This window comes from Limanda limanda, chromosome 6 (assembly GCF_963576545.1).
Source record: "Limanda limanda chromosome 6, fLimLim1.1, whole genome shotgun sequence".
Lineage (NCBI taxonomy): Eukaryota > Metazoa > Chordata > Actinopteri > Pleuronectiformes > Pleuronectidae > Limanda > Limanda limanda.
In genome coordinates this window covers 17322238-17342761 of record NC_083641.1, presented here as the reverse complement: position 1 = coordinate 17342761, position 20524 = coordinate 17322238, and the positions used below count along the sequence as shown (strand labels likewise).

The 20524-nt window shown below is 44.1% G+C and overlaps 1 protein-coding gene across 3 annotated transcripts in view; it reads right to left on the bottom strand.

Annotated features, from left to right (window-relative positions):
* Nucleotides 1-5803: 5803 nt before the first annotated feature.
* The window catches only part of sik2b (salt-inducible kinase 2b), a 44858-nt gene continuing 30137 nt past the window's right edge, over nucleotides 5804-20524 (bottom strand). For 2 of the 3 annotated variants that reach the window (XM_061072843.1, XM_061072845.1), the window contains 9 exons: nucleotides 18816-19036; nucleotides 17793-17945; nucleotides 17172-17330; nucleotides 15414-15636; nucleotides 15024-15311; nucleotides 12814-12971; nucleotides 11933-12046; nucleotides 11616-11707; nucleotides 5804-10957 (listed from right to left, as the gene is read on the bottom strand). In XM_061072843.1, coding sequence (XP_060928826.1) covers nucleotides 10336-10957; nucleotides 11616-11707; nucleotides 11933-12046; nucleotides 12814-12971; nucleotides 15024-15311; nucleotides 15414-15636; nucleotides 17172-17330; nucleotides 17793-17945; nucleotides 18816-19036 — 2030 coding nt within the window. In that variant the 3' untranslated portion in view covers nucleotides 5804-10335. The remainder of the gene's footprint in view (nucleotides 10958-11615; nucleotides 11708-11932; nucleotides 12047-12813; nucleotides 12972-15023; nucleotides 15312-15413; nucleotides 15637-17171; nucleotides 17331-17792; nucleotides 17946-18815; nucleotides 19037-20524) is intronic. The other variant, XM_061072844.1, reaches the window with a different exon arrangement.

Here is a 20524-nt window from a genome sequence, read left to right as displayed (position 1 = left end):
ATTTTGGTAAAAATTTACAGTATTACAGTGGAGTTATTGAATAATATTCATATCTAATATTTCCCCAAATTAAACAAAAACACTTTCCCAAAAACGTATTGCTGAAGCATAGCCAGCAGGAGACACTGGATCTGTGACGTGATTTTGGTGACAACATACAGTATTAGACCGATGTTATTGAATAATATTCATATTTAATATTTCCCAAAATTATGCAAAACACAATTTATCCAAACTTATTGCTGAAGCATAGCCAGCAGGAGATCCTGGATCTGTGACGTGATTTTGGTGACAATATACAGTATGAGACCGAAGTTATTGAATAATATTCATATTTAATATTTCCCAAAATTATGCAAAACACAATTTTTCTAAACTTATTGCTGTAGCATAGCCAGCAGGATACCCTGGATCTGTTTACTGTACGTAGCCACCCATGTTATGTGTCCATCACGGAGGACGACTCATATTGATGAAAACTCGCCTGTAGCCCGTTGTCCACATTACTAAGGTGGGAATTATGCAGCGTTTGTGCTTTAACAACATTTCGCTTATGACTTATTGATCCGGGAAGTTCGAATCTGTGAATGTCTTGCCACATTTTAAAAGCTGGAGATCTAAAGAGAAACTCCAACGTTCCTACAGCCAAGAAAACCTTATTTAAACGGGATTATTCGAGGAAACACTTCCTAAATCCGCTCCAGTTCATGAGGCAGTGAGGAAACGGCACCAAGCTTATTTCTTTCTATTTAGATCCTGTTATTTGGGTGGCGAGTGGGGGGGGGGGCTCGTTCAGCAGCCAGAGCCCTTGACGGCGCTGAGAGCACTGACGTCAATGCAGCTGCCTCCCAGGACTGTGTCATTTATAATGAAAGGAGTCAAGCAAAGACACACACACCCCCCCTCACAAACACACACACACACACGCACGCGCGAACGCACGCACACAGACACATGGAGAGGTGTGACGCTCTCAGGGTGACAAATGACAAACGTCACTGATGGAGAAGAGAAGGAGGCCCACTCGCTTTCTTTATTTCATCCCTCAGCCCCCCCCCCCCTCCTCAGTGATGGTTTATAAACTGTACGATGAGCTGATGTTAAGATTCCTCAAGATGGTTGTGTGTCTGAGTGTGTGTGTGTGTTTGTGTGTGTGTGTGTGTATGTGTGTGTGTGTGTGTGTATGTGTATGACCTCCTGGCTGTATCATCCAGCCCTGAGCCTGCAGGAGCTGGTTCTTTTTCCAGGCACCACTGGGTCAACTGGGATTTCTGATTCTGTCCATCTGCTGGCCAGCGTGTGTTTTAGAGACGAGGGGCCAGAGCTGAATAATGGAGGGGGGGTGGGGGGACACATGTCTATAAGTGCAGGGCAACCTTCACTGGAAGAAGAGCTGATTTCACAAAAGAACACTTGCAACACACACACACACACACACAAACACACACACCATGCAGAGCTACAGCATGTACGTCAGACTCACTTGCTTCAAAGCCTGTACTGCTTCTTTTTGTAAATGGGGTTTCATTCTGGTGTGTGTGTGTGTGTGTGTGTGTGTTTGTGTGTGTGTGACACAATCAATATCACAGAAAAGGTGCATCTTGTCACAAAAGTTTGTCTTTTATAGGTGTGTGCGTGTGTGAGTGTGCGTGTGTGAGACTTCTCATCCGGAACAGCGCTGTGATCTCCTGCTCGAAAAGACGCAGTAGGATGTTGTCATCTACCCTCCCTCCGTTGCCATGGAAACCATTGATGTCATTACAGTATACTTTGGCCTGATGAGAGAATGGGCCTCTGATATTGTGATATTTTACTGAGAAAAAAAAGAAAAACTGACAAAGAGAGGAGAAGATTACGTGGGTCTGTCCTCCTATCAGCTTTCTTATCTCTTGTCTCTTTCCCCCAGGAGTGTCAGGGACAGTCGGGCGGCTGGAGGTCTCAGCAGCAGACGGTGCCTGAGAACACATACTATAAATAACTGCATTTACATTGAGAAACGCTGCAGTGTTTCAGGGAAATTTGCCATGAGGTTTCATATTCGACCTAAGGGCTTCGAGCAGGAGGGAGTTATTTTTATTCCTTGGGTGGAATCGGATTTAAAGCAACAATATGTAGTTCTGAATCTTAAAATATCAGCTTCTTTGTGATGGTACAGAAACTTACACTAGGGAGAATGGCATGTCGGTCATTGCCACAGCGCCCCCTGGAAACCTGGAACTGCACCAAGCTGCTTTCAGAGAGGCACTGCACTCGAGAGATTCTTCGCACTTTCTCCGGAGGAGGTGCATGTGTGAACGCAAATGTTCGAGTAAGAGGCTGCGGAATATCTGTGAAATTTCTCCTCCATGAGAAGCGTCTGTTTTTTGGTTCTTTCCTCTGCTCTTGAATTTACATCCATATTTTGTAATGCTCTCTCTAAAAACTCTGCACTCACTCTCAAATATACGATACTTTCATGGAGCAGGAGTCCCGCAGATAGATCACTTCTGAAAGATTTGGGGGTTTTATGTTATGGTACCGACGGCAAAAGTACCAAAATGATTGCTGGACAGTTTCATTTGTGAATACTGAACCTGCCCTTGTATTGGTTGGGGAATTTTGTCAAAAAATCCAAGGCAGAAGAGGAAATCTGAGAAAAGACATTTTACGTGCAGACAGAAGAAGCGCAAGGAGAGGAGCTCAAGCTGGAATGCAAAACAAAGGTCAACTTCGGTTTATTTGAGTGCAAGCGCAGAGTTTTGAGTGAGAGCATAAAAAAAAATCTGAATGTAAAGTGCTGTCAAACTAAGAGACCAGGCTCTTGAATAAAAGACGGAAAAACACCATACGTCGGCTACTTGCTTGCTGTGTTAGCTTGTTAGCTTGTATGGTGAGTACAGGAAATGTGCAAATGTTTACTGAGAGAATCCAAAAACTGTGTGAGCATGAATGTGTAACTTATTTCAAGACAGGTTACAAATGCTGAGTCAACTCTGACTCCAGTTCACGTAGATTATATCCGACAACATTTCTACAGAAGTTGAGGAGGCGGTTAGGTTTTCCCTCGTGTTGGTGTTGTGTTCACTAGTTTATCATAGGAAGCGATTTTGATAGAGATTTAGTCGGCAAGTTAACCAAATATTTCGACGTGATTTGTCCCACATCAGGCTCGTACCACAACTCTTTTACGACAGCGAGTTAGGCATCCCACCTGTAGGGGGAGCCCCAGCTGAATCTTGCGTTGTAAAGCTGAGCGTCTCTCTCAGCTCTTTTTTGCAGCATCAAATTAGCTTTGCACTAAAAGGAAACAGATGCAAAATGCGAACGTCGACTGAAATGTGATCGGTTTTATGTGGAGAGTTTTATTTAAAGTGTGAGCTGCCCCACGTTTCAGACTTATCAGTTTGGCTCGGCAGCATCAACAGTGTGTCGTAGCACATGGTCCGATCCCAGGAAAAGAAATGAGACCCTGGTTTCCATGAACAGAGTGACCTCCCCCCTTGCTCTAACCTAGCTCTGGTGGTGTGTTAGCGGGATTAGCTGTTCTCTGTCTGAGTGGGCTGATTGGATTGACCTCTTCTCTCAACATGATCATTTCCACTCAACAGCGACAGGCCTCTGCTCTCACGCAAAGTTTTCAAGCGCTTTTCATTTGCAACCAGCACATTTGGCTCTGAACGTATTTACAGACACGGCCATTCTTCTCACATGGGTCGTCTGAAGGCTGCGTCCAATCAGAGCAGGGCTTGGGACAGGCCCCCTTTCCTTCACCCCAGCCGCACTTTGCTGTCAGAAAAATGTGATGTCAGATCACTGGTCGCAGCTTTAGTTGTTATCAGTGGTGATGAATTATTCAGCCCATCCGCCTTCACCCGCCACCTGTTAGCAGAAGAGTTCCTACAGCTGCTCGGACCAAACAGGAGCCCAGAGATGGGGCGCGTTCCGATCGCTGCCAAGTGGACTGCACCGGGTATACAGCGATTTGAATTGAGATTCCAAATGTATGGTTCAGGGGATCTGGGAACTGTGAGGGGGAAGAACTGAATAACAGCTCATCAGTTCACCGGAAGTTGACAAGACAACCTATCAGTCAGTGCACCCCGCTGGAGCGCTTTAGAGAAACTGAAGAAACTGTGCCTGGAACAGCCGCTTAACAATGTTATGGATATCCCAAAGGAGTTTACGTATGTCTGTTAGTATTGTTGTAACTAACATTTCTGTTTAAGTGGTTAAAAACATCAGAAATGCTCTTAGCAAGTTCAAATGATGTTGTTTTGTTAAGCATAGTCATTTAATTTAAGTATTATTACAAACTTTAACATTGGCTACTTGTCACGTGCTCAACACGGCCTGGTAGCGTTATATTTTCCCAGTGGCAGCAACAGGAATCCGATGTGTTTACGTCACCAGGGTAACAATATCTGTCCCCCAAAAAACAAAACAAATACTACTAGGAAAGCTCACCTGTAAACTGTAGTCAAAGGGAAGTAGATACAATATTGGGATGTAATAGACATTACTATTTAATATTACGTCTCCAGTCAATTAAATTAGGAATCTGACTTGACTCCTTTCTTCCAGGTTATGTTTTCTGTCTTTGTTTGTAAATCAGTAAACAGGATTATGCAAAAACTCCTGTACAGATTACCATGAAACTTGGAGGGAGGATGAGTCAGAGCAGAACCCATTAAATGTTGGTGGGGATCCATATCAGTGGGCGGATCCTGGAATTTTCTTTTCCCTTTCTTTAACATTGTGAAATCTTTCAACATTTTCCTTAATTTCTCAGAGAATCATTCACCGTCTTCCATGAAAAAAGGTTGAGGTTTAATCCCCTCATGAATGTGGATTCAAACTATCTTACCAACTTCTCTGCATTATGTTTTGTTCATATTGATTATACCTTTTTGCTTGTAAAGATGTTTTTGACCAATGGATTTTTTCTGCAGTGATGGCAGACATCTCACAGATGCTCATATCACATCATGACCAATAAAACAATCTACGTGGTTAGATAGCACTTATAAAACACATTTTCCTGGGATTTGAACCAAACCTTTAATGTCCTACGGACATTTGTTTAGAGTTTATTATCCTAGTAAGTTAAAACGTTACAGGTGGGAATGGTTTTAATCTGGTGAGAGCTCTCCTGTGGGATCTGGGTTGGACATGTCTGCGTCATCAGTTTATCTGATTTTATATAAATAACTAAGCTTCTAACAAACAAGCACTTGAAAACAAGTCTGCCCATTTCCCTCTGTGTCCTCTCACCTGTTAGTCATAGCAGATGGGAAGAGTAAACTGCCTCAGGTAATTCACACACCACCTTCTGTGTCCTCTGACATCTCCGATCATAACTGTCTCCTGAGTATTTTAATTTTTCTCTATGACGTCATCAAACCCTGTTAGCAGGAGATGTATTTGGTAGTTTTGCGTCAGAGAATCTAGACATTCAAACAACGCTACAAAACCAGTTCCGCAGCTCCTGCAGCGCTGACCGCCTCGGGTGCTACAGCTCTGGCTGAAATGCTTTCAGGTTCAGCTATGACTCAACAGTTTATATGAAGCTCTCGCTGTGATTCATTTTCCAGGTATTTAACTCACGCCTACGCCGTGCAGCCCCGTGGGGCGATCAGACGGCTGCAGTTTGTCGTTACAGGACAAGTGGATTACGCAGAGAAGATGGAAGAGTGTGTTGTAGAAAAATACTTAAAGTGTCAGCTCCATAACACTTTGAAACAACCAGTCATTTTCAAATCATTGTCAAAACACACAGACAGATTTTATGACTCACATCCCCTGAAATAAAACACCCACAATGCCGTTCTGTTCAATAAACCTTTTTTTTTTAATCTCAACAGCAAGTTAGCTTATGTGTGGTCAACATCAATAAAGGTAAATATAAAACTGGATTTCTATTGATAGATTGATGTTTGTGTTTTATCAGCAGGAGGTGAAATTATGATACTCGGAGACACGTCCACTAGAATCTTCATGACTTTAGTCTTCAACTAGAGAAATATTGCTATAATACTTTTAAATGGCATACACTGATTGACCAACGAGAAAAAAAGCACAGTAGAGACGCTGACAGAGAAGCTCCAGAACTCCACATGGTGGGTTGTACAGGGAAACTTCTGAGGGACTTTGGTTTTGTACCTTTGTAAAACCTGGCTCTACTTAATAACTTTCGGAAACAAAACAAAAAAAACTACAGAAAAGAAAGACGTAATCATAATAAAATAAACAATAAAAGGGTCCGAGCAGAAAAAATGGTTCTATTCAAAATCTTGAGTTAAGATTGAAAATACGAAAAAGTAAAAGGCACACTGAACACTTCACGTTCAACACAAAATTAACCTCGGTGCAACGTGCACTGAAGATTCACTACATCCCTAAAATTTGTACAAAGAACACTCGTCGACGGAGAAGCGTTTCTCTCTCTCGGGTTAAAAATCAACAATCAGATAAAGTGTTTCTATGTCTGGTCTTTCTTTGAAAGAAATCTGTTTTGTGTCCATTATTGGTGGGGAAGAGAGAGGGGAAAAGGTGTTTCCTACAGATTGTGGTTCGTTTCATCTGCCAGGAAACGGCAGAGCAACACAAACCTTTTCCATCTCCAACGCCGTCACCTCCTCTCTCCCCGCTACATCTCTCCTCCCCCCCGTTGTCAAAGTGCTCCAGTATTCAACTTCCACAGATCATCCTGTAGCTGTTCTAGCCTGACCATTGACAAATAAAAATGAAAAGAAAACAATCATAAACATTCACGTAAAGGCGAAATCCACCCTTTAATTCTCTGACACTGTCATGTTTTAACAAGTTTCTATGTTGGACCTGCCTAACACCGTTCTTCACTTCCTTCTCTCTGGCTCACAGACTGGGTGTGAGCTGGTCACATGATTATATAAAAACATGCATCTAGCCGACTGGTTAGTACATTTCAGAGTGGAAATGTCAAAGCAGCCATGAGACCTTTTGTGCAATATTTCTTGTGGCCAGAGTCTGGTGCATGTAAGCCATTGTTAGAGAAGTTGCTAGCATCTGTGACAGATAAACGTCAGAGCTGCACGGTGACTTACAAAGTCTTCTGCTCTTACGTCCACAGAAAATTCCAAAAATACCTCAACGTGATACTGTATGAATTGATCAGTTATCCTCAAGAGTTAATACACAGTTCTGATAATCAATGTATTGATTATCATCTTTATGAGTAAGTACCAAAACGTGAATCCAGAATTGTCTTAAACTCAATATGTTCTGAGTTTAGACTGTTGCTCAAACAAAGCCAACAGTCAAAATAAGTCGTACTGGCCCTCGACAAAATGTTTTGTTGGTTTGATTGTGAACAGAATTACACAAAAACTAGAAAACAGATTTCCATGAAACTTGCTTGAAGGATATGACATGGGTCAAGGAAGAACCCATCACATTTTGGTGCTGATCCAGGAATTTGTCATCACTGGCATCGAGAGATGGTGTGTTTATTAAAGGTTCAGTGTGTAGGATTTAGGTGAAAGGGATTAATTAACACAAATCTTATATAAAATAATCCTAGTGATGTTTTCACTGGTGTTTCATCTAAATTGTACGAATTGTTGTTTTTTTCAACCATTAATGGCTCCTTTATATTGAAATACTTTATATTCACATCAGGAGTGGGTATGTTTTATACAGTAGCTCAGGCTGGACAAACTAAACACCTTTTGAGTTTTTATGACAACTGAAGGCTACCACAGGCTCTCTCATGTTTGGAAGGGGAGGGTGAGGTGAGGGGTGTTCAGCTGCAACATGAAACTTAACCACTAGATGTCACTAAATGCTACACACTGAACCTTTAAACTATTTAACCTGCTCTCCTAGAATAATCATGGATCTTGTGAAAAAAATCTGACATATATCAGGTACTAATATCTATGAGTATGTGTAATTTGGTGCAGCCTGACTAAATTCAAAGGAACTGCTGGGCCTAGGTGGTAGTTTGAGCTCTACTGAGTTTTCTGAAATCTTTTTTGATCAAGACAAAAACATCCCTGATCTGTTGTGAAACAGTGTTCAAAGCATTTTAGGGTGGATTTTTCCTTATATTCTTGCACAGGACTGCAACAACAGTTGGTCCATATTTTCTAACCATCATTAAAACTAATAAGAATCCTTGTCGAACCACATCTGTACTTTAAAGACTCTGATGTGAGCTGTGAGAGATTTGCTCAGTACAGACAGAGTGAGCGCGTTGTCTGGGAGCTCACATGACGACAAACAGCTTCCACGGTTTACCCCATGACCACTAAAGGTCACGCACTCTGATGGCAGATGGTCACAGTCAAACAATCTCATCTCCACTCTCTGACGTTAACTGTCCTGTTATTCCAATGAAAGGTTGTTTTTTATCCGTCAGAGAAAATACATCTGTGCACTTCCAGTAGTTTGAACACACTCTACGTAAAAACAAAACAAAAAAAACAATCTCTCGTCTTGTTGCTGGCATGCTGTCAGCCAAAGAGCGGCGGTGGTGAGACAATCGTCAAAATCCAGTGTCAGGCGACCGATGATGTTCTTCTGGTCTTTGTCTCACAGCAACCACAACATCAGAGAGGAGACATTCTTTCATTAAATCTAATGCAGGGAATCTTTACGGGGTCGTTCCATTATTACAAACATGTTACATCATTAAAACAACACAGAGGCATGACTGGAGCACTGACGATGTAAACCAGAATTCATCATGAGCTACAACTGTGCGCTGAGGGAAAAACACAGTCTGTGCTATTTTGAATGGAGGCGTCAATACAGTGTTCGTCTTCTTCAGTAATGACTACAAATGATGTGATGGATGCAGAAAAATTTGAAGTCTGAATTGTGCAAACAAACAATAGTCTCACACACACACACACACATTCATACAACTGTCTCCAGGCTCGTCCACCCAGGGCGAGCGAGCGACAGATTATCTCCTGGTTACATCATCAGCTCAAGTGAGGTCACTGCTGACGACTCAGAGGTCCCGGGAACCAATCAGAGCTGGCTGTACAGGTGAGGCTTCCATTCATAATCCCTTGACATTAAGGATTAATATTGCTTCAGTATTGCCACAAAAATAGAATAATATCAACTGTCTAACACCGCAACTTCTCAACCAAACACACGAGTGATTACGTCAGCCCTCATTTATCAGGCGTGCGCATGACCCACAAGTCAACTGTTAAAACAGACACGCGGCCACTTTTAAAGACTGGTAAAATTATCCTCATCGCATTTTGCGTAATGAGACCCGGCCTCATGTGTGTGCAGTCGGATGGAAAGGAGGAGACGCAGATCAGTAGTGTAAGAAATAAATCAGGATCAGTAGTTACAAGTTACAAATACCACGAAGAAAACAAACAAAACAACTGTATTATTTATGTCACATCGCTGACACAAACGTCTGCAGCTAGATCTATTATTTTCATTAGTTTAGTTTAACTGTAAATATAGCTTGGAGAGAGTTTATCACTGTTATAAGCACAAATGTAGCTAAAGCTCAAATCAATGGTGCATCCCTCACCAGCGCTCAGCATGTTTATTAGTACTGCAAGTGAATAACAAACTTAGATACCTGTGGTTTTTCTGCAGGAAAACTCTCAATGTTAGTGTTGAAACCTATGCATGATGTATATGTTAGCCTGTGCACTCACATTAGTGTAAAATGATTCTTAGAAGTCAGACTTTTAACACTTGAATTTGTGGAGCTATCCATGGTACCATGATAAATGAGGGCGATTTTATCTACATCACTTGTTTTTTTTAATCTACTGAAATAAAATAAAAAAAAAGCACAAAAGTGTTTTGAGATGTGTGTAGATGTGGTGTCCTATTTAAATACAAACAGCACTGCTAGCCATTGTGCTTTTGGTTGCCAGTCAGTCTGAAATAAGTTCACTTTCAACCCATTAGTAGGTGAAATGCTGTACTCCAGGATGTGCAGCATTCCCCCCCCCTTCCCCTTGCCGGGCTGCACGTTGCAGTCCTCGCAGGTGGCACAACGTCCTTGGCAACAACGGCGTCGCAGAGTCAGGTTGGCGAAGCTCACGCTGCACCACGTATCGGACCCGCTCCTGCCTCACAGGGCTGATGAGAACGAGAACAGAGGAGCAGAAGGAGAAAGGGAGGTAGGCTAAGGAAGGAATTTGGTAGAAATGTTGTCTGAGGTTCATCACAACTAAGAAATTAAGTTTGTATTAGTCATACAAAAATTAACACTTTTCCTTCCCTGTTGCTACTCTTCTGGCCTCCACTTATATCTCCATTCTGTCTGGTTCAATGCTAGGTAGGTTCTCATTGCTTAACACCACTTTGTATTAACCCCCTCAGCTGGCATTAGTTAACCAGTACGAAGCCATGCTGGGAGTCCACAGTCTCCATCATCTCACTGTCCAGGAGGGAGCTCTGCAGCTCGGGCAGGTTCAGGCCGCCTGACTGCCCCGGACCAGCAAAACCCCCACCAGCAGCTCCAGCCTCAGCCTCTCCTGGAGCAAGGACCAGCATGGTGGGGTCCAGCGGGAACTCATACTGCTCTGGGTGAAGAGCCTCAGTGGAAGGGCCAATGGCCTGCTGCTCACAGCATGTGGTATAGCTGAAGCCCAGGCCACTGGCAGAGGCTTCATGAGGCTGGTGAAGCTGGTGGTGGAGGTGAGACGCAGCGGGAAGGTGCTGGGTGTAGTGGTGGTGGCTCATGTAGGGGTCATAAACCAGGCCCTCACCCGGATCCATCAAGGGGCTCAGGTTGAGGGGGTGGCTGAAAGAAGGCGAGGTCTGAGGACTGCCCGGCTGCTGGGGCTGAGGCTGATGTGCGGCTGAAATGGCGGGGCCCTGTGGGGAACTCTGAGATGCTGCTAGGTCCAGGGCAGGGTACGACCCTTCAGCTATCTGCATCTGGTTGAAATAGGTCTGCAGCCCCATGCCCTGTGGCTGCTGCAGGTACATCCTCCTCTGGTTCAGTCTGCGGGCAGATCAATAGAGCTTTACATTGCACTAACATCAAGATGACACATCTAAACAAGAGACCGTTAAAAACGTAATGCATAAAGACTCATGGGCAAGATTCAGAATGATAATGGATTGGGAAACTGAAAAGCTGAATTTAAACATGGTATTTCCTGCATGTTTTGCAATAGTTGAGGTTCCAAGACCAACAAATTGAAATGGAACCACAGAATTGCTATCACAATGATAATTTTGTCGAGTGATCTGGTTTGCTTAATGAAGGCTGGAGAAGAAGTAGAGCTTGGCATTTCAAATGAGGATAGTCTACCTACAAAGATAGATAGCTTACCAGCTACGACCATATAATATATAGAGGCAGAAAAATGATGCATGCATCAAAACAAACAAAATAAGTCCACTTCTGAAAATGAACATGAACTCTGAATGAATTACTTGAAATAAAATGGCATTTCAAGTCTGATTCTGAAGCCAGGCAACTGTCGCCCTGACACGAGTTTCAACCCTGACTGTATGCAAATCCTCGGCTCTTGGTGTAAAACAGTTTATGACTCTTCTTGTTTGGATTGACTTTAAACTGCCTCAATGCAAGAGAAAATCATGTATTGAAAGTCTCAGAAACAATGTGCGGTGCAGAAGTTTACAGTGTGGTTTACCTGTGTTCCTGCAGCTGTTGCTCTAAACTTCGAGGAGTCTCCTTACAGAAAAGTTGGCAGCTAGCAGGACTGTTTGCGAGGACGCTAGCCTTCTGGGCAGAAGAGAGATCGGGACTTATTACTGAACTCAGGATAACTACCATGGTAACTGGATAAGAGTTGTCATTACTGTTGCATCATGGCAGAGCTGATAATCCTTAAATTTCCAAACGATATCACTGAATAATTTGCAAATCAAGGCCTGATAAGACAAGACTATACCAAGCCTGAATTTGCATCACTGAGTAGAGTCATACAGAGTGAGTGTGAGACTGTACCTGAAGTCTATGAGTGAGAAATTGTGTCTCCAAACTCTGTCTGCGGGACAGGAGAGGCGGCTGTGGCGCGCCTTGGTAAAAAGCTAGGCCCTCCTGCTGCTTGGATGCCTCACCCTTTGATCAGACACATAAAGCATTAGAACATGCCCATTTGTGTGTCTGTGCACACATGCTCAAGGGCACATGTATCTCAGATCTCCTGCGGGTTAATAAAGCTGTGTCAGGGTCTGGGTGCTTCATCGTGTGGTCTAACTGGATTATCCCTTTCGTCTCCTGCCCAAATGCCTGTTTGGTGACTGATCAGCCAGATGCTTTTCTCTAAATGGCATGCACCGCAGGGATTACACATTAGTAAAATGAAATGAAGCAAATTAAATGGATGATGGGGACTGAGCATCATAACCAACAAGAACTGTGTGATATCGCAATATAAGAGATGGACAAGAGGAAAAACAACTTGATCTTGTCTGCTTCTGAGATAGTGTTGTGTTTAGTTTTTTTTTGCATGGGGGGGGTCTTTCCTAGAATGGTTCCTGTTGCAGTGTGTGGATCATTTTGTGTATATCTGTGTCTGTCTTTGTGCGATTTGCAGCTTTGCCCATTGAGTGCCAGTCACTACTATGGGTAAGTCTGACTGACTTCAACAATGGCTGCATTCACTTTGGCCTAGGCTCCAGGCTCCAGGCCCCAGGGGGACGGGAGACAGTAAACAAGCCACAATTGGCTGCCTCTCTTGATGTTACTTAACGCTTGCATTTCTTTCCCCGGGCAACATGGGATGAGGATAGCGGAGAGACTGTGGCTGAGAATGGGATTTGGTTGGTTGGGAATAGAAAGATCTTTTTATGTGCGTGTATGGGTGATTATGCATTAGGACTAACCTCCAGGAGGTTGTGCAAGTGGTGCTGTGGTCCCAGGGGCCCCATGATGGCCCCTTCCCCGGAGCCCATCTGCTCCACCAGCATCTGTACTTTGTTCAGCTCCAGGATGCCTTTGGTCCTCGCCAAGTTCTGGAGATGCTGGCGAAACGCAACCAGACCTGCGAGCACAAACAAATCCCCACAAAACAGAGTCACTATAGATTATTACAACTGATCAATAGAATCATTTTTCTCATCACAACAGGAAGTCAGAGGATCTAACAGAGAGTTAGACCCAATACTCATTGACGTAAGCGAGCTGGTCGACCGGTTAACACTTTTCCAATCTGACAATGTGACTGGATGTACGTCATATAAGCATCCGTGGGCGTTTGTGTGTGCACATGTGACAGTATCTGCCTCTGTGTGTGTGTGTGTGTGTGTGTGTGTGTGTGTGTGTGCAATACTAAGTAGCTCTGATAAGACCCATCCAGTGGTGACGAGCTGTATCTGTGAACGATAGGACCTGACTCACTGCGATGGTGGGAGTTATTTAAAACCGGAGTCAGCAGTCTGACGCAAAAGAATCCACCGCATCAACACTCTCCAAAGAGGATTATGAAAAAATAAATAAATAAGTAACCGCAAATACCAACCGGGAACACACAGTTCAGTGCTGTCAATGCAGAGCTAGAGAGGTAAAGCATGTTTTTAAGCCCTAATTATAATCTCTGCTTGGCTGAAGCACAGGTGATTTGCCGCCATGGATGGGAGGAAATGTGGCGATGGATGGAGGCTGTTTTACATTTTAATCTTATAGTTTAGCTCCTCTTCCTATGAAGTTGAGCGGAGACAGATCTGGCCTGCCACACACTGAAACTTTGGGAAGAGAAAGGAAAGCAAGACGGAGAATGAGCATTAGAGCGAGAGAGAGAGAAAGAAGGAGAGGGGAAGATATGTGGGCTGAAACCTTCAAATATCTGTATGTGATTCATAACGTGAATCATCACCGCCGTCACAGGAGAGGATAAGGGAAGGGAAGGGAGAGGAGGCAGAGACGGGGGGAAAAAAAGTGTGTGAAAGAGAGGAGGGGAGCAAATGGGAGGGTGGGAATGAGGCACTTTTATCTAGAAGACAGTACGTACGTCTGTGTGTGTGTGGTGTGTGTGTGTGTGTGTGTGTGTGTGTGTGTGTGTGTGTGTGTGTGTGTGTGTGTGTGTGTGTGTGTGTGTGTGTGTGTGTGTGTGTGTGTGCAGCTGCAGCAGGGGTGTTGCGTCTGTGTCATGAGAAACAGAGCTCTTCTTCTTCTCTGGTGCTGCATGGACGAGCGCGTGGTGACTGAGCTGAAGGAGATCTGTATCTCTGTGGTTAAATCAACGCTTACATATACAACTGATCAGAGATATCAAAGCATATCTCTCTGGCTGCGATTTTCTTTTCGTCTTTCAGGTTCACACGTGAACTACAGCTGTGTAGACGCAGCATCAGGAATAATATTGTAATTATAACAGATGTAAAATATCTTGTTACTGCTTTGCATTATGATTTATTGAGGTTTTTTAAAGAGCACTGCACCGACCAGTGCACGTCCAAATGTTAGAAGTCAGGTTAGTCTTTCTGCACTTGAGCAAGTAAATTCTTAAGACCTTCTACAAAGAATATAATCTAGCTAGAATACCACTTTAATAAGACGATATTATGACATTGGTAATAATAATAATAATTTATAATGATAAGTGATGAACTGAGATGAAGTATAATGCAAAATGGATTAGCCAATTAAAAATGATAATTAATGTAAGTTTTTCCTCCACCAACGAGGTCATGTTTTTGTCTGCGTCAGTTTGTTTGTCTGACTTTCAGCAGAATTATGAAAAACCCCTGATATAAATGAGTGTGGGAAATTTGGTGCAGATCTAAACTGAGTTAAATGTGATTTAATAACGGGACATAAGGGGGTACGTATGCTATTCAGTCTAGTTTATGTTTTAATTAAACAACAGTTTCTAAATTTGTTCATATTAGCATTTAATCCACTTTAACTACAGCAGTGACAGGTCTGATAGTGTTGACTGAAAAAAGGGCCGAACCTCTTGGAGTGAGGGTTTATAGTGTCTGGGTTTATAGAGGAAGATACTTTATCCATAATGAAGTCAGTGTAGTCTGAGTGCCTTCAGTGAGGAGGGTGATCTGGGTATAGAGACAGAAATAATTATCCTGGTGGTTCTGACCTTGGGTGAGGGAGGTGTCGGAGGCTCGGCGTCCTTCTCTGAAGCTGATAGGGGAGCGGTTGTGTGCCTCCCTGTGCTGGGAAGTCAGGGCTGCCATTGCTGGGTTGGGGGGCCGAGTGCTCGAGTACGACGTAGGAGTGACACCAGGGGCGGAGCTGTTGGGCATTTCACAGAGAGAGGGGGGATCCTCCAGCAGACCAAGGTCACTTTGCATGGAGCCCATGTCGTAGCCCATGTCTGAGTCCACGCTACCCATGGAAGGGTTGTGGCCTAGAGTGAATAATTTACCTAGAGGAGAAAATGTTTGGATCCAGAAAGCAGCTTTGTGTTAGCACTGGATGCATGTGTGATATAGAGTAAATGTGTGTGTTTGATCAGCTGACATTATACCTTGGTTTGGCTGGTTGGTGACCTCAGAGAGGGTGTGTCGCCGCTGGCCGAACCGAGCCGTCTGATAGGCCATGAGCAAGTGGTGCGGATCTTCCTCCGTGTCGGGCTCCTCAGTCTCGATGCCCTCATCGATAGACGTCTCCATCATGTTGCTAGGCGACGAGGTGGAGGACTTGCGTAGGACAGTGGGAGGAGGCAGGGGGTCCAGCAGGCAGCCATTCACCTGGATAGGGGGGAGAGAGAGAGAGAGAGAACAATAACCTCTTATTCAGTATTGACTGTCAGGAAGAAAAGAAAGCAGGGCACATGCGAAAAATCAAGGTTGTCAGATCAGGCATCTTAACAGCATACACAGGGCAAAACTCAAACAAACACACATAATATCAATCATTCACACTTGACCACTTGGACACAAGACAGGGACCTCCACACTGAGAATGAGGGTTCAATTAGTGGGGATGTAGGAATGCAGGACCAGGAAGCGAGCTCTGACTGAAAGTGCCTAGTGACTGACACACACACGCACGCACACAAAAGACAAAAAACACACACATTCATACAAGCACAAAGATCATCTGCATGAGTTGCTGCAGTAACCGGAAAGCCTGGTGTTGGTCTAGAAAGAGCAGCTTTGCCCAGTTCCCCATCTGCTTTCTGTAGTGTGCTGGGATAGGAATGCTGTTACTCAACTGACACTGACACACACACTAACACACTTAGGGCAAGGGGTGGAAAGTGGCATTGAGAAATAGTTGATTACAATCGATGGGATCATGAGGGGAAAGAGAAGTTATGGAATGAAGAAGAGAAAAAGAAGGAGAAAAGGGAAAACGAACAGGAGAGGGAAAACGACAAAGGCCATAACAAAAAACAAAACAAGAAAAGATGGGCTGTTGGCTGACGGGCAGGAAGTCACGGCGGTGAGATCACTGGAGCAGCGCGGCAGCTTCCTGTCCATGTGTGTTCACTCAGCTCCACATTAGGTCACATCATCATCACAGGACCGGCTTACGTAACCATGCTCCATTCATGCAGATAACCAGCACTCTGTCTCGGCTCTGTTCGGTTCTGCTTACCAGACAGACACATGCACACACTAAAGAACATACACAGCACTCTTAACTGGAGCTTGGACAGCAGGTAAGAAAAGAAACTGTTAAAAATTATACTGCATGTTTTTGTGTGTGTGTCTGGGCAAGTGTGTTTCTGGTTGTGTAGCCCTGCAGGTGTGTGAACTGTCACCGTCAACTCAGACCTGTGTCTGTGTTCTGTAATAATCGGTCAGATCAACAACAGGCCTAGAGGAAAAGGTCGCTGGTTGGCATAGATAAACAGAGAGAGAGAGAGAGGAAGAGCACACTGCATGCGTGCGTGTGTGTGTGTGTCTAGGAGCCGTGCAGGATGGGCAGCTGTCCTGTCTGATGTGAGTGCTGCCTGAGGGCTTACATAAGAGGGCAAGTCAGCTGCACTATGGCAGGTTGACGGAGCAAGCCAATACTGGAAACCTTAGAGGGGTCTGGCATGCGCAGACACAGGCGTGCACACAAACATTCCTGATTCACAGTGAGTGGGTACACTTATCACACCGAATCACTGTCAAGCTTATCAGGATAATTCTTTCAGGACATACTTGTGCAAGCTTATAATGACCATAATAACTACAACTTCCATAACCGGAAGTCAGGAGAAGAACACACCAACGAAAAAAAGCTTGCTTGTGTCTGAGGCTCCTCCTTAACTCTTTGCTATTGGACCTACTTTGGGTGTGTTGATGTCCTCCACCATGAAATTCTGCTCCAGGGGTGAGGCAGTCTGCGGGAAGGTGAAAGCATCAGAGGAGGCTTGGGGTACAGCTGGGGAGCGCAGCAGACGAACACCCTGCGGGAGCAAACCCACCTGGGCTGATGCACTGGTCGACTGCAGAGAGGGAGAAAAACAGAGGCTGTGAGGACTGGAGTCTGACACTTCATCAAAAAAAAACCTTCTCCACTTCATGGCCAATGCTCAACAATAACACAATCATGATCAAGTTGAGCCGCACCAAATTCGGCTTTATAATTCCAAAGAGAAGAAAGCCAAATCCCATAGTCGGTGAAGGAAATGAAAGAGAAATTGCATAAACTCGGTAAGAAGAGACAGTAGGCAAAGAAAAGAAAATGATGAATTATGTAACAGAGGGAGAAGCATTAAGATCAAGGCTTGGCGGAAAAGGCAGGTGAAGACCGGACCCGTCTGGACAAATAAATTAATGTGTCCGCTTATTTGTTTGTCCCTGGATGCAGGTGTGAATAAACCGAGCTTTGATCAGGGAGGCATGGAGGATAATCTCTGAATACTTTATTCAGACCCCCCTTTGACGTCTGGACGCCCTGCGGTTACCTTGACGACGGTCTGTTCGGCGATGGTGCTGGGCCGTCGCTGGCGGGCATCGAGTCGCTGTTCAACGGGGAAGCTGCAGCGATGGGCCTTGAGCCGCTCCACCAGCAGGTAGTAGATAGCAGCAAAGTGGTTGTAGCTTTTGTTCTGCAGAGACTGGAGGATGACAGACGACATAAATGGCGGTGTCTGTAACTGAAGTGACTACCGAGGCACACCTTCCACTCTGGGTGATTGGACTGTGACAGCTCTTGCGATATGCTCAGATACTTCTTTAATTATTCCTGTGAAAGTGGATTACTGTGACAGAGATAAAATAATTACAAATAGATAATTATAGGGTTTTAAAATAAAATGCAGCACAGAGAAGATAGTGCAGATAAATATCAGCCTGGTCATTTCACTGATATAGAGCTATAGAAGAACCAAGTGGTGAAAAAAGACAAAGGTAATGTTGTGGAAATGTTACATTTTTCAAATTAGTGCCAAAATATTGTTGTCTGTTACATACTAGTCATGAATATAAGTTTGCTTGAGGGATGGTATTTCCCCCACAGGCTGGTCATGTAAGCAGTCAATAATATTCTGAAGTGAAGGTGAGATTAAGGAACAAGGGAGGCCCATGTCTGGCATCGCTCAGGGCCCCAATGTTACTAAATCCACTTAAAGAGCTCCACAAGACTGACAAAATGATTCCACATGTTCGTCCTTCTTGTATCGGTATGCTGCTGCATTACACTGCTGGACCCTGTGTTTTGCATACATAGACTGATCCATGGCCACTGTCACCATCTTCTTCACGCTTCAACCCGTAAATGAAAATTCACTCATTATCTACCCACCACTATGTATGCAGATGGATTTTCTTTTTGTCTAAATGTCCTCTGATAGCCTCCTCTTGATCACAGCTACTTACCCCTGAAACTACAAAAGTGTTTTGTGGACTCAAACACTTCCCCCACTCCTCCATCTGCATAGTGGCGAGTAGATAATGAGTGAATTTTCATTTTTCATTTCCTGCCTCACCTCTATGGTCTTGTGCTGGTCGATGCCGAGGCTGTGCATCAGGCGTAGGACCTGCTCACTGTACTCTCCCACACCTGCCTCGGCAGACAGGGGCTGCTGGTAGAGGACGGGCCTCTGCACTGGAATATCCAGAGCCATCCACTTGTGCTCCTTGATCTGGGCCACTGACAGACGCTTTGACGGGTCCAGAACCAACATCCTGCGGATCAGGTGCTCACAGTCTGCAAGGGTTGGAGAGGACAATCATATAAAGCCTGACGACAGTTCTATATCCTCTCATATTTCAGATCCCAACATTTTTTTTAAACGTAAGAGGAAGCTCATGTTTGATGACGCTGATAACTTGTATAAGCTGTGATGAAGCAAATTAAGCCACAAACCACCATGTCCTTGTCAAAGCAGCCCGGAGGAACTGGAGCAGAAATAACACTTTTGAGCTTAAAATCCTCTAAATTCTTTTCTTAGTTTGTTGTGTCGTCGCTTTCTGAGCGGCATGTCTACTTTCTGTTTTGCTCCCCTCCTAATGAGAACTCCTCACCTCTAGTTCGTGGTTAGATGAGTTTGACGTCAGACACAGCTGGGGTCTTAACAGGATTACAGTTCCCCTGGCTGTGCCGCTTTGGCCTGCCTGCACCCCTACTGCCTGCACCGCATTCCTGCCTGCCACACAGCATCCCTACCCGTATACCCTGCTGCTGCAGTCTTAAAGTAAAACAGATGTGTTTTCGACAAATAAGCTGTGAGTTGGGTCATTATTTTCTTGCTCTTCAATGCGTTCTTTACTGGAATATGTTATGTTGAGTTAATAATCTGCACCGTGTATTTTCAGATTATAATTCAACAAGACCAGATACTAAATTAGTTGTCTTATTGACTTACATTCTAAAATCCAACTGTCATATTGTCGTTCTTCCAATTAGCAAATAAACCTGCCACACCACAGTTGTTCTGGGGAAATATGATTTAACTTTAAGCAATGTATCCAATTAATGTATCCAAGTATGTAAGTTAATTGTCTGCACACATCAACTTTTCGCAGGTCACCTTCACGCCCTGTCTTCCAAATGACCTGGCTGACATCTTCAGCTCCCTGCGGCACATTCTTCCCAGCAGCCCTGATGATCTACTAACGTCAGCTAACAGCACATTTTTCTACCTCGTTGCTGGAGGTTCGGCCATTTTCCCCCCTGATTATAGAGCATAACCAGCTTGCCCTTCACTGCAATTCCACCCTGCAACTTGCTTCAATTACAATACAGTACATTACGCTACAATTTGTTTGACCCAGACGTTACTCAGGCTCTGCGTTGCTGCAGCTGTGTTTATAGCAACATCAGAGGCTGTGCACATTTATCAGAGTTGCTAACCACCGAGGAGGGTTGGACTATGTAGAGGGGGCCAGCACTACATAACCGTCTGGCTGATTGATTGGCACACTGCTCTTAGCCAGTACATTACACCACCATGACTCAACCACAGAACCATCCCAGTTAACACTTGTCCAAGTGGTGTAGAGTTGCACTAAGTTCGCCGGTGCAGGAGAACAGTTCTATAAAGTTGAGGAGCAGAGAGCGGGTACTGAGGCTGACTTCATGTTATACATTACACTCATTTTATCATGGGAGAATAAAGTTGTAACATAATGAGAATAAAGAAACAAATACTTTGTTTTGAAAATCAGTAGCAAGGAGAACCTGTGTTCGCTGGAG